This window comes from Zingiber officinale, chromosome 3A (assembly GCF_018446385.1).
Source record: "Zingiber officinale cultivar Zhangliang chromosome 3A, Zo_v1.1, whole genome shotgun sequence".
In the NCBI taxonomy this organism is placed as follows: Eukaryota; Viridiplantae; Streptophyta; class Magnoliopsida; order Zingiberales; family Zingiberaceae; genus Zingiber; species Zingiber officinale.
In genome coordinates, this window is record NC_055990.1 from 6,812,990 (window position 1) to 6,826,492 (window position 13,503).

Consider the following 13,503-nt stretch of genomic DNA (forward strand, 5'->3'; position numbering starts at 1 on the left):
TCCTGAAGCTAAGCACTGGAAAGAGGCCATTAAAAATGAAATGGACTCTATTATCTCTAATGCCACTTGGGAGTTGGTAGATTTACCTCCTGGGTGTAACACTATAGGATGTAAATGAGTGTTTAAAAGAAAACTAAAACCTGATGGGTCAGTAGATAAATTTAAAGCCCGCCTAGTTGTTAAGGGATTTAAACAGAAAGAAGAGATTGACTATTTTGACACTTATTCTCCTATTACTAAAATTACTACAATCCGAGTGTTGATAGCATTGGCATCCATATATTATCTTGAGGTTCATCAAATGGATGTCAAAACGGTATTCCTTAATGGAGATCTTGAAGAAGAGATATATATGGATCAGCCTGAGGGACATGTAGTTTCTGGAAATGAGAATAAAGTCTGTAGGTTAGTTAAATCTCTTTATGGTTTGAAACAAGCCCCAAAGCAGTGGCACGAAAAATTTGATAATGTTATGCTATCGTTTGGCTTTGAAATGAATGACTCTGATAAATGTGTGTATGCTAAAATGAAAGGTGATAGTTGTATTATCTTATGTTTATATATAGATGATATTCTACTTTTTTGTTCTAACCTTTCTATTATTAATGAGACTAAGACCCTCTTAAGTGGTAAGTTTGATATGAAGGATATGCGTTGTGCTGACATGATTTTAGGGCTGAAGTTGACTCGATCAACTAATGGAATAGCAATTTCTCAGTCACTCTATATTGAGAGAGTATTAGAGAAATATGGCTATAGCCAAGTTAAATCTGTAGTCACACCGTATGATCCTTCAAAAACTCTCCACAAGAATATGAGTGGTGTGGCAGTGTCTCAATTAAGATACTCACAAATAATAGGTAGTCTAATGTATTTAGCAAATTATTCTAGACTTGATATTTCTTTTGCTATATCGAAATTGAGCAGGTTTGCTAGCTGTCCGGACAGAACGCATTGGGATGCATTAGACAGAGTACTCAGATACCTAAAAGGCACTATATCCTTGGGCTTGTGGTATGGGAGATTCCCTACAGTCCTAGAGGGATATAGTGATGCTAGTTGGATAGCTGACACTGCAAAGTGTAAAGTCGTTACTGGTTATGTCTTTACACTTGGAGGTGGTGCAGTTGCTTGGAGGTCTGTTAAATAGACGATTATAATCCGTTCTACATCTGAGGCAGAATTGTGTGCTTTGGATACCACAGTAACTGAAGATGATTGGCTTAAGGGTTTTCTTTCTGAAATTCCCTTGATGGTGAAGCCAATACCTTCTATTTCAGTACACTGTGATAATCAAACAATAATAGCTCAGATTAGAAGCTCTAAGTATAACCAGAAACAGAAGAGACATGTACGAATAAGATTAAAGTCTATTCGTGAGCTAGTGTCTCTTGGAATGGTGTCATTGGACTTTGTAAGTTCAAAAGACAATATTGCTGATCCACTCACTAAAGCACTTTATTCTGAGAAAATCAAGAGATCCAGTAAGAGAATGGGACTGAGGCCTATCCTGATTTCATCTATAACGGCAACCCAACCTATCTGATTGGAGATCCCAAGAAGTAGGTTCAATGTGGTATAAACAAGTTATAAAGGTGAAACGTAAGCATCAAATTGATTGAGATGTAATCTCATAGTCTCTTCCCTGGATAGATGTTTGACTGCTAGTAAGGATGAGCTTAGAAGCTCTTAATGAGTTCAAGGTCTTAATGACAGGATGCTCGCAGTACATCCTTGGAGAACTCACCTATGTAAGTGTAACTGTGTGGTCGTAGTGTGGGGGTCTAGGCAACTCTCCTTAGCACTTATGAAACAAGATTCGGTGGCATGGTCGTAATGCACCAACCCAGAAGGATTCAACTGTCATCAGTGATGAGTTGTTACCAATTGATCTTCACATATAAAAGGTTTAAGATCAAGACTCAGTTCTCTTCAAACCTATGTGAATAAGATTGGTGTACTTAGGTGAAAATTCAAACCAGAAGGTATTTTCACTAAAAGCTCATTGCAACCAAGCCTCAGAACTTATCTTTGTTTTCGACTAAAATAGTTTGAATTAGTGGGGGATTGTTGAGTTTTAATTCACATTATTCCTTATACTTTTAGTCCCACATTGCTAAGCCAAGAAGATTGGAAGGCCTTATATATGGAGTCCTTCCATCCATGCTTAGCAATGTTAAGGGGACTTACACGCATGCGCAGGCTGAGCCCAAATCAGGTGGTTTCGGGGGGTTCGAGCCGGAAATCCATAAACCGGGCGCGATGCACGCGATCATCGCGCGCAGGGGGGGTGCAAATCCCCAGCTCGTGGGCCTCGCGCTTACGGGCGGCCTGGTCTGTTTTTGCCAATTTGGTGACCTGGTTTATTTTTGTTGGTCCGGTTTGGTTCTGTCCCTCGCACCTGATGGTTCGGTTCTGTCCGCGCGAGGAAGCGAAGCAGCGCGACGACATCTGTTCGGTTCTGTACGCGTCGCGTGAGGATGCGAAGCAGCGCACCCGCGCGTGAGATGAGGAAGCATAAGCAAAGCCTGCGTCGCTTCCTCTGCACTGCTTCAAGTGTATAAATACACTTCCTCTGCCCCTTCTCAACTCACTCCGAAAAAAAGCAAAGCATTCCTCTGCTCTCTGCTTTCTTCTTCTTCTTCTTTCCAAGTTTTGAGGCTTGATTCTGCGATCTAAGGTTGAGTGCGGCGTTCATCTTGGAGTGCACCTACGAACGGCGTGAGTAGTTGTCGGATCTTGGGAGGATTTTGCCGGAGAGCCTCTGCACCGTGGGCGGCAATAAATTCTCTAAAGACAGTCGGCAGGCCCGACGCTTCAACCGGAGATACACAAATTCTTAACCTTACTCTTATTACCGTTTATTGCATGCTTGTCATTTATTGGTGCAATTATAGATTATTGTGTTAGCGTAATCTTATCACAATAGTTTCTTCACCCGCAAAGAGCTACATGAGCTAGCCGAAAGTTCTCCGAAGAATCATCTACAGATGGATTGAGATCGTTCACCTTACGGACAGCCGTGAAGTAGGAGTAAGTGATTTTCGAACCACGTTACATAAACGTGTTAGACGTTTGATTGTCTTGGTTATTGCCTCTAGATTTAGCTTTCTATTTGTTAGTTTTGTTTGTATTTCCGTTGTTAGTTTTGGTTTTGTTTGTATTTCTATTTGGGTAATAAGCTATTCACCCCCTCTTCTCTAGCAGCGTCAAGATCCCAATAGTACTGCCATATTGATCAATATGTGACAGGAAGATCAATTTGTCGAAAATCCGGAGGGTTTAAAAGTCCCCAATACAAGACAGATTATACGTTATGCGAGCTAACCCCCCCCCCCCCACACACACACACATATATATATATATATATATATATATATATATATATATATATATATATATAATTAAAAATTTTAAATTCGGATTACAGATTTTACGGATGAAACTCACAAATTTATTAAAATTTTCATTTTAATTTTAATTTTTTATAAAAAAAATCTGAAACTAGGCTCGCAATCAGCCCACAACGGCCGACCCACAGGTCAAGTAGATCAGCCCGTCATTTAAAAATAAATTACATTTTAATTAATAAAATTTCAATTAAATTATTTTACGGGATGCACCAATACGACGGACTCAACAACAGCTCTACGTTCACCGTGCCCAATTCGTCGCTTGGCGTCCGGACCTCCGGCTAATGTCTCGTCGCCGACATCTTTCACAGTAGCACCACGGTCCATTAATCGAGTCCCGCGCTGCGATGTAACACAGTGACAGCTCCTTTCGCACTCCAATTTCCGCCACGTGTTCCTTATAAGCCTGATGTCCCTGTCACGTGCCTTTTCTTAGGTCGTACTATTCGAGGCGGTTCTCCTCACTCCCTATTTAAACACCACCCAAACCAGAAAGGCAAATAAAGACAAAAGAAGCAGGGAAACAATGCCGAGAGCAGTCGTGGAAATAGACTTCTTCGCCATGGAGAACGCTCGATCCTACAGCGCCGTGAATAGCGACTCCGCCGCAGGCGGTGGTTGTACTCCGTTTCCCCTCTCCTCTCCTTGATCGCCTCATCGGTCGACTTCAAGTCTGATTTAAGACTCTAAATTGTTTTTTTTTGGGGGGGTTTCATTAGGAATCAATCTGAGCGCCTTCTCCGCGATCGATCGGCTTCTCTCTCAAAGAGTGATTTCCTCACAACCCACCTTCGCCGAGATGCCGCTAACTCAGCCTCAGGCGGATCGATTCTTCTCCAATTGTCCGATGCCGATCCCCTCTGTAGATCCGTCACTCAGGTCTCTCTCTCTCTCTCTTTCTGTCTCTTTCTTCTCTCCGCTTGAAGTCTGATAGTCAATCGCGTTGCGATAGGCCGCCGGCGATGAAGACGGAGAGCAAATCGGTAACAGCGCCATTGACGATCTTTTACGACGGCAAGGTCTCTGTTTTCGATCTGCCGCGACATAAGGTCCGTTAAATTATCATTTGTTAAAAAAAAACCTGTTAATATTTTTTTTACTAAAATAAATTACAATTTAATTAATAGGCGGAAGCTATAATGAAGTTTGCGATGGAAAACCGCAGCAACGTCGACTACAGTGCCGGGTTAGGTTTATTGGCGAAATTTAACCATGGTAACTCGACGGCATAAAATTAACTTATCCGACGCGTTGCATATTAGAATTAGATATTTAAGGAAAAAAGGCTTTTTTTTTTCCTTTTTTCTTCCGCAGGATTATTGCCGCTGGCGCGAAAGAAATCGTTGCAGCGTTTCCTGGAGAAGCGTAAGCAAAGGTGTTAACTCTACCCATTCAATTAAGCTTAATCGAGAGATTTAATTGAAATTGACGTGAGTCAATTCGTCATGATGATATGCTGAAGTCGTAATTAAAATGGCTGTTTTTTTTCCTGACAATTATAGCTATTCAATACTGATCGATGCAAAATTACAATCCAATCAAATCTCCCATCAGTAAATGCTGTTTTAATTGGAATTTAATTATGGTAAAAGTAAATTAACCAGCTGCTTAAATTCCTTGGTGCAGCGAAGGAAATCGACCAATTTCAAGCGATTTTCCTTCTTTAGTAATTATTAAAGTGCCACTAAATAGTTATTAAATATGATCTATCGATTCATAATTATTTGTTGAAAACGTATTGACATCATCTGACTAGTTATATATTATATTGATGCATGTTTAGTGGTCTTATTATTTCTTTGTGACGTGTTCTATGTTCGATGTCCAGGATAATGGCAGCAGCAGCAGGTCCCTAGCTACAAGAGGGAGCAAGAGAAACTTTAATTTTTTTCAATGTGTCATTCACACCGATGCCAAATATTTTATCTTTTTCTAGTGGAAAAACTCCTGTGATTATCTTTCATTTGTCTGGTTGAAGTAACGTATGTTTATGTGTGTTCTCTTTATTGCGATAAAGAAAAGTTCAATCTAGCTCCCATTACAGCGGTGTTAATTTCACAAGACCTCATTTTATTTTAGGGTTAATAATTTTAAACGTCCTTGCTATTTATAGCAGGTTGTTTTTTGCCCTCCTCTATTTAAAAAATTATACTTAACCCCCCTTTGACATAAGTAAAAAAAAAAAAAAAAGTCCTTTGACATAAGTAAAAAAGAGAGAAAAAAAAAGTAAATGATCAAAATAACCCTAATCTACATCAGACTAAAGCTTAATCTTAACCCAACTTGATTTATATATAGACACAAAATCTTACTATATATAGAAACAAAATCTGTTCCTAGAAAAAATATCCTCACAAAATTTACACATGCACCGACATAAATAAAAAAAAATAACAACTCTAAAAGGGATAAATAAAAAAGAGTCAGAATTCTAAATTGATGAATCAAAATTAAATAAAAATAGAATAAAGTTTATCATTAAAAATCAAACTAAAGACTCTTTTATGATTTATAAAAAAAAATCACCCTTTTAATTTTTGTCCAAAAGTAAATTTTCATTTCAAAGCAGCACCTTTTTTAAATATTTTTAGCTGCTTTAAAATGAAAATTTATTTTTGGACAAAAATTAAAAGGGTGATTTTTTTATAAATTATCAAAGGGTCTTTATTTTGATTTTTAATGATAAATTTTATCCTATCTTTATTTAATTTTGATTCATCAATTTAAAATTTTGGCTCTTTTTTGTTTGGTGGAATGAGTTTTTGGCTGATTATCCCTTTAGTTTTCATTTTCTTTTTTTATTTTTAGTTTTCATTTTCTTCTAAAGTCTGATTTAAGTTAAGGTTATTTTGATATTTATTTTTTTTCTCTTTTTTACTTATATCAAAGGAGGATTAAATATAATTTTTCAAATAGAGGAGGACAAAATGTAACCTACAATAAAATACAAAGAAATTTAAAGTTATTAACCCTTTATTTTATTGTGATACAGAAAGGTCCCATGCTCCCATTAGTTCTTATTAAACATCTAAAAATTCTATAACATTCGTAAAATAAAATGTTCATTATTTTAAATTAGCTTTTTCAAAAATATAAAAAGAAACTCAGAAATACTTTTACTTTTGTAACTTTTGTAAAATAATTTGACAAAGCTATAACAGTTTAATTAAAATTTAACAATCGTTCATTTAATTAAAATACATCGATTTCTTATTTTGTTACAATAAAATTACTTTCTAGAGAGACGCAAAAAAATATAAATAAATTATATTTTGTGACATATAGAATGACTTGATAGGGTTTTAGATTAGGTACAATAAGTTTATTTAAATGTAGTAACAATTAATTAAATTCTAATTAAGTTTTTGATGTAATTAAAATAAATTAATTCCTTAAATTACTATTCTTTCTAATTTTTATTTGATATAATTAGCCATTAATGATTCAGTTACTATATATATATAAAAAGACTAGATATATAACAAAATTAGACTATTAGCGGTGATAAATAAAAATATAATAAATAAAAATAATACACTAATGCAAAAAAATAACCGCACAACTATTCATAAACTATTACAATCCTTATATCGATTTTATGATTTACCTCAGAGGATTACACCCTTCGTATTGATTTAAGATGAAAGAAGCAGACCCAGTGCTTAGGTATGATGGTAAATAATGAGATGGACTCCTAATTAACAAAGATTCAAATTTTATTTAGAGCACATTATTAAGATCCATTTGCACTTTCTAATTTATCACGATGGATGATAGAAAATTTTTATAGAACCAAATCGATCACCTTCAAAATTAATCGGATCATAAAAATTAACCCTCATTTGATAGAATTTCTAGATCAATCTTATTGTATCTTTAGAGAACCAAATATTCATGTTTGATAGACCAAACATCAAATAATCATTACCTAATGGATAACTATTGTAGGTCAATAGGGTTACATGATCAAACAAGTAGGGAAGGGTGAATAACATTTGTTCTTGCAATCAACACTTAAGCACTTGCTAAAGATATAGCAATTTTAAACAAATAAACAATGCAATGAAAATGAAAGACATGAAGAGATCAAATGTGAATGTGTTGATGTAATGTGGTTCAAAACCTTATTTCTACTTCATGGACTATGACTTCAGAGAGCCACTCTCAAAATCCCACTAGCTTTTATCATTCGCAGACATTTTTTCAAAGTGGAGACACTTATTAATACATGATGATTACAATTAGAAGCTAGAAGATTAAGACAATTAGTATACAAGAGAGCTAAAGAGATCAAAATGATATGTCATGAATGTTAGCTATATATCAATTTCTCCCCTTGGTCCTCCTTTTATAGCCTTCAATCATCTTCGACTTCACATAGTATTCTGTTGTTCTATCATTGATTACCTGACTTGATCCACTATCAATCAAATTTTTTTCAAATTGCAACAACTTATATATAGCCTGCCAACTACCTTAATCAATTGGTTTCTACCATCGATCAACTATTTTTCTATAGCCCTTAGATCATCCAACTATTATTGTTCAGCTTTGTCATATCAACAATTATCTTCAATTTTTTTGTTGTCATCAATCGATTGAATTTATTATAGATTCCAGATTAGTCAACTATTAAGTTGACTTAGCACAAATAAAAATATTATATTCATTGGCTAATCAAATCGACTACTTGATTGACTTAGCTACCAATTATTAGAAAATTGTCTTCAATCGACTAAATTGTCAATTATACTTAGCTTAATGGTAGAATCTTCATCTAACTTGAAGACTTCCCTCTCTTGAGTACAAGTCTCTCAACTCTTAACTCATTTAAGAGTTACCTTGTAGCAACCTTCACGAGTTGGTACAATTGGTACCTGCATAAGTGTTTACTCCAATATATCTTAAGATCAATTTTCAGTGGGTGCAAAATGCTTTATTGAGTCCCTGATCTCCCCCCATGTAAAGGGTCACTGTGCTAGAGCACAATACCTCCCGTGATTTATCTGCCTGCATCTTGTCGAGGGGTTGGCGATATTGAGTCTCTTGGGGTGAGCGATATCATCTTTTTCTCAAGAGTTACCTTGTAGCATGATGCGGCGAATAAGGTGGAGCCCCCGACTCAGGGTCAAAGTCCATAAGGCTGGTCAACGTGACAGTCAAAGTCAAGAAAGGATCAACACTCGGGTTAGCAGAGTCATTTGGTTCGACTGAATGGTTTAGCCGATCGGGCTGCTGGGGCGATCAGACCCCAAGTCCCTTAGAGTCGACGAAACCTCGAGCTGTATCAGCGATATTCAAAGATGATTCAAAGGATTTTGACTTGTGTCTCATCAAATACACGTAGTCATATCTATTAATATCATCAGTGAAAGTAATGAAGTAATGATAGTCTCCTCTTGTTGTTATTCTGAAAGGGTCGCATACATCAATATGTATGAGTCCTAACAAATCATTAGCTCTTTCGCTATATCCACTAAATGATGTTTTTATCATCTTGCCTTGAAGACAAGATTCACATACCTCATGTGATTCAAAATCAAATGAGTTCAAAAGTCCATCCTTATGAAGTTGGGATATGTGACTCTCATTTATGTGACCTAAATGTCAATGTCAGAGACACGAAGCCTTCTCTTTCCAGGACCCTCTCTTTCTCTACTTTCCTTCTCCTCCAAGAAAAGCTCTCTCCTCCGCCTATAAAAAGACCCCAAAACTCTCTTGCTGGAGTATCCACTGTTGGTGCAACCTTAGGTCAAGGTTGACCTGGTTGACCCGACTCGAGTTGACTTGACTCGAGTTGTATTTTGATGTTTGACTTGGGAAGATTGTTGATGCAACCTTAGGTCAAGATTGACCTAGTTGAGTTGCATGTTGATGTTTGACACTCGTGGAAGAGTTGTATTCTTGATGTGAGACAAGAATAGATGGTTGGGAGATTATTGGTGCAACCCTAGGTCAAGGTTGACCTGGTTGACCTGAAAAGTCCAAGTATGGAGACTTGGCAAACGGAAAAGTCCAAGCAGGGAGCTTGGCACGCGAAAAGTCCAAGTATGGAGACTTGGCACTGGAAAAGTCCAAGTACGGAGACTTGGCACGGGGAAAAGTCCAAGCAGGTAGCTTGGCACGCGGAAAGTCCAAGTATGGAGACTTGGCACGGGGAAAGTCCAAACAGGGAGTTTGGCACGGGAGAAAGTCCTGGTGAGTGAAGCCAGGCAGTTGGAGAAAGTCCTGGTGAGTGAAGCCAGGTGAAAATCCTAGTGAGTGAAGCTAGGTGAAGGTGAAAGTCCTGGTGAGTGAAGCCAGGCATTCGGGAAAATCCTAGTGAGTGAAGCTAGGTGAATGGGAAAGTCCTGGTGAGTGAAGCCAGGCAGTGGGAAAGTCCTGGTGAGTGAAGCCAGGCAGTGAGAAAGTCCTAACTGGGATGTTAGGCAGTATGGAAAGTCCTGGTGAGTGAAGCCAGGCAGTGAGAAAGTCCTAACTGGGATGTTAGGCAGTTGGAAAGTCCTGGTGAGTGAAGCCAGGCAGTGGAAAGTCCTAACTGGGATGTTAGGCAGTTGGGAAGTCCTGGTGAGTGAAGCCAGGCAAGGGAAAGTCCTGGTGAGTGAAGCCAGATAAAAAAGTCCGGTGAGTGAAGCCAGATTCCTAGTGAGTGAAGCGCGGTGAAAATCCTAGTGAGTGAAGCTAGGTGAATGAGAAAGTCCTAACTGGGATGTTAGGCGGTGTGAAATCCTGGTGAGAAGCAGGTGGAAAGTCCCGTGAGTGAAGCCGAGCAGGAATCAGATCGATCAAGGGTGATCGGACATCCGTGTTGAGAAGTCCAAGTGAGTGAAGCTTGGCATATGGAGTCGGAGAGGGCTCGGTAGCTCGTTCTCGAACTAGGTTAGAGAGGGCACTCTAAACCGAGGAGTTGGATCGATGCAGTGACCGATCCGGTGATCTGCGTTGCCACGATCGGTGCGGTGACCGATCGAATCGATCGATGGCTCATCGATTGCAATCGATCGGTCCGAGACCGATCAGAACCTCGCGAGAAGAAACCGTGGATCGGTCGCGACCGATCCACCCGATCGGTGCGGACCGATCGGAATAGATCGATGGCGTGAGGAGCGATCGGTCTATGGACCGATCAGAGGTTCCTGATCGGTCCACGGACCGATCGGGGCCGATCGGATCTGATCGGTCCGGGACCGATCAGGAAGCCTCCTTGCATACCGTGGGCTGATCGGTCCTTGGGCCGATCAGCGTCTTCCGGCTTCTGTGTTTCTTCGTCTTCTTCGCAGGTATAAAGGGCTGCTGCTGCGCGATGACTCTTCTTCCTTCTTCTTCTAAGTTTGGCTGTGCTTGAGCTTTGTTGAGCTCCTCCAAAGCTTCGCGTGAGCTTCCATTCGTTGCTGTTGTAGGCGTCGCGTGAAGTTGCTGCTTCACCTCCAGTCGACAAGAAAGCAAGCAATTGGTAGAGTGCGATTGTGTTCATATTGTATTGCTTTTCTTACTGCTCTTGTACTCTTTGTTTGCTGTTGCAAACGTTTGTGGCGAGGTTTCTCCACCCACAAGGAGTATATTGTATTAGCCGGTTCTCCGGGGACTCATCCACCGACGGATTGACCGGACTCGTCCACCTTACGGACACGCCGAGGAGTAGGAGCCCTAATCTCCGAACCTCGTTACATCCTCGTGTTAAGGTTTGGTTTTCTTCTCTTTCGTTTCTTTGTATTTTCCGCTGCGACTAACCTAATTGTAGGAAGAAACGAGAGCGATTTGGGGCGGCTATTCACACCCCCCTCTCTAGCCGTACGAAAGATCCTAACAAGTGGTATCAGAGCCAGGCTGCTCTTCATCGGATTCACACCCGTGGGAGCACAAGCTAGAGATGGATCAATTTGGAGAAGACATCACCATTCCACCCTTCTACAACGACAACTTCGCATATTGGAAGGTAAGGATGATGTATTTTCTTAGGACTAATATGTGGAACTGGTTTTGTGTACAAGAAGGGTTTACTCCTCCAATGGATAAAGAAGGAGAGCCTCTAGAGAAGAACAAGTGGACGAAGGAACAAGTCCACCAATTCACGATCAACAATGAGGTAACTAAAACAATTGAATTTTCATTACCTACTAGTGTTTTGTGTAAGATAGGTAAATACAACAATGCCAAGGAGTTGTGGAACAACTTGGCAAAGTTCCATGAGGATAGCTCAAGTTCAAGCCATGAAGAGGAGCTAAGTGAGCCAAGTAGCTCACATCATGGAGGGAGCGAATTGGGAGTTGAGGGCTACTCAACATCCAAGGAAGAAGAGGAGGAGAGTTCCTCTTGTTCAAGTTCGGAGCAAGAAGAAGAGGCATCTACCTCCGGAAGGGATGAGGAAGAGAGCTCACACCCATGCCCAAACCTAGGTAACTCAAGCATTTCAATTTCAAATAAGTTACATATAATATGCTTTGAGTGTAGGGAGTGTGGACATTACAAGAGCAAATGTCCAAAGAGAGTTAGGAAGACTCCACCGGCACCAAAGGTCAAGGAAGCCGGAGTCCCAACACGCAAAGGCAAGAAGCACGTGGTGTGCTTTCAATGCAAGCAACGGGGACACTATAGGAGCCAATGTCCGAAGGGGAGGAAACCTCGCAAGGACAAGAGATCGAGCACATCGATAGGGGAGCTAAGGCAAACCCTAAGGTATCTTTTAAGGCTCATTCGTGCAATTCTAGTAGGATACATGCTAGTAATTTTATTGCATTAGTCAATAATGATGAGCATGTTAACACTAGAAATCAACACATGTGCTTAGGTGCTAAACATGTCAACCTAGATAGGGATACTACTAGGAATGCTAACCCTAGGTTTAACACTTCTAAGGTTAAGGAAAACCTAGGTAGAAACCCTAAATCAACTAGACACATGCCTAGGAACACCTCAAGAAAGAATGACAAACCAAAACTTGAGGTATTAGAGAAAGAAAATCAAGTCTTGAGGTCAAGACTTGACTCTCTAGAAAAGGCTCTTAAGGATTTGACTCTAGGGTCTAGGGGTCAAAAACCCAAGTCCAAGGACAAGAAAGGTTTGGGTCACAAACCTAAGTCCCAAATGGTCAAGCCCACCTATCATAATGTTCCATTCGATTATGGAACAAAACCTAGGGCTAGGAAGACCATTACCAAGGTTACAAGGGGAGTCACCCCTATAGTTGACCTTGATGAGACCCAAATGACCAAGGCTTCAAAGCCTAAGAGGGTCATTAGGAGGGTTGCTAGGGAAGTTATCCCTATTGAATTTTTAGTGAACCCAATGAGCTCAAGTAGGTATTGGGTTCCTAGGAGCATTTTCTCTACCCCATAGATGGGTTAGAGAGTGTCAACTCCAATAAGAAGGGTAGTTAACCCAACTTTGAGGAAATTGACACTCAAGGAGCATTTTCAAGGTTTTGATAACCTTTGAAAATGAAAAAGAATTATTATTTACTCCTTAAAGAGTAAATTGTGCCATATTTGAAAAATATCGATTTCAATCTTATTTGGCACAATTTAAGAAAACCTAGAGAAATACCATAATTGGGATTTTGGTTTTCTCTTAGGGATATATGGGCAATCTAGGGTTAGATTTTAAGTTAGCAAAGTGGTTAAGGATACTTAGATAGGTAATCTAGGTATATTTATCTATGCTAACTTACCATGATTGGTTGCCATATGCCATGCCATGACATCATATTTATCTTATTATCATTTGAAATGTCATGATAATGCTTAGGTTATCTATATGTCATGTGTTAGTTTAGTTTCAAACTTTATGCCATGACATCATGACATTGGCACATGTTTTCATTTATGATACCATTTTATGCCATGTCATCATCTCTTGCATTAATAATCAATTGAATTGATTTAAGGACAAACATATAATTTGATATTGAGATCAAATTGGTGTTTAGAAAATGCATGAGAACTTAGCCTAAGTTGACCTTAACCCATATCTCACATCAAAATTGACTTGGATGTGTTTGATACACTTTAGATGTGTGTGAGATATTAGGATCATGAGTTAGGATCAAGGTGCATAGGTTTTGTACCTAGATGAGCCTAATTCAAGAAAATAG

General features: G+C 39.1%; 1 protein-coding gene across 1 annotated transcript; it reads left to right on the plus strand.

Moving 5' to 3' along the window:
- The first annotated feature begins 3,937 nt into the window (after window positions 1-3,937).
- On the plus strand, window positions 3,938-5,433 carry LOC122053537 (protein TIFY 9-like). Its single transcript, XM_042615584.1, has 6 exons — window positions 3,938-4,030; window positions 4,133-4,292; window positions 4,366-4,462; window positions 4,541-4,628; window positions 4,728-4,788; window positions 5,242-5,433. The coding sequence occupies exons 1-6, from the start codon at window positions 3,940-3,942 to the stop codon at window positions 5,267-5,269; spliced, it is 525 nt and encodes a 174-aa protein (XP_042471518.1). The 5' UTR covers window positions 3,938-3,939; the 3' UTR covers window positions 5,270-5,433.
- The last annotated feature ends 8,070 nt before the right edge of the window (window positions 5,434-13,503 follow it).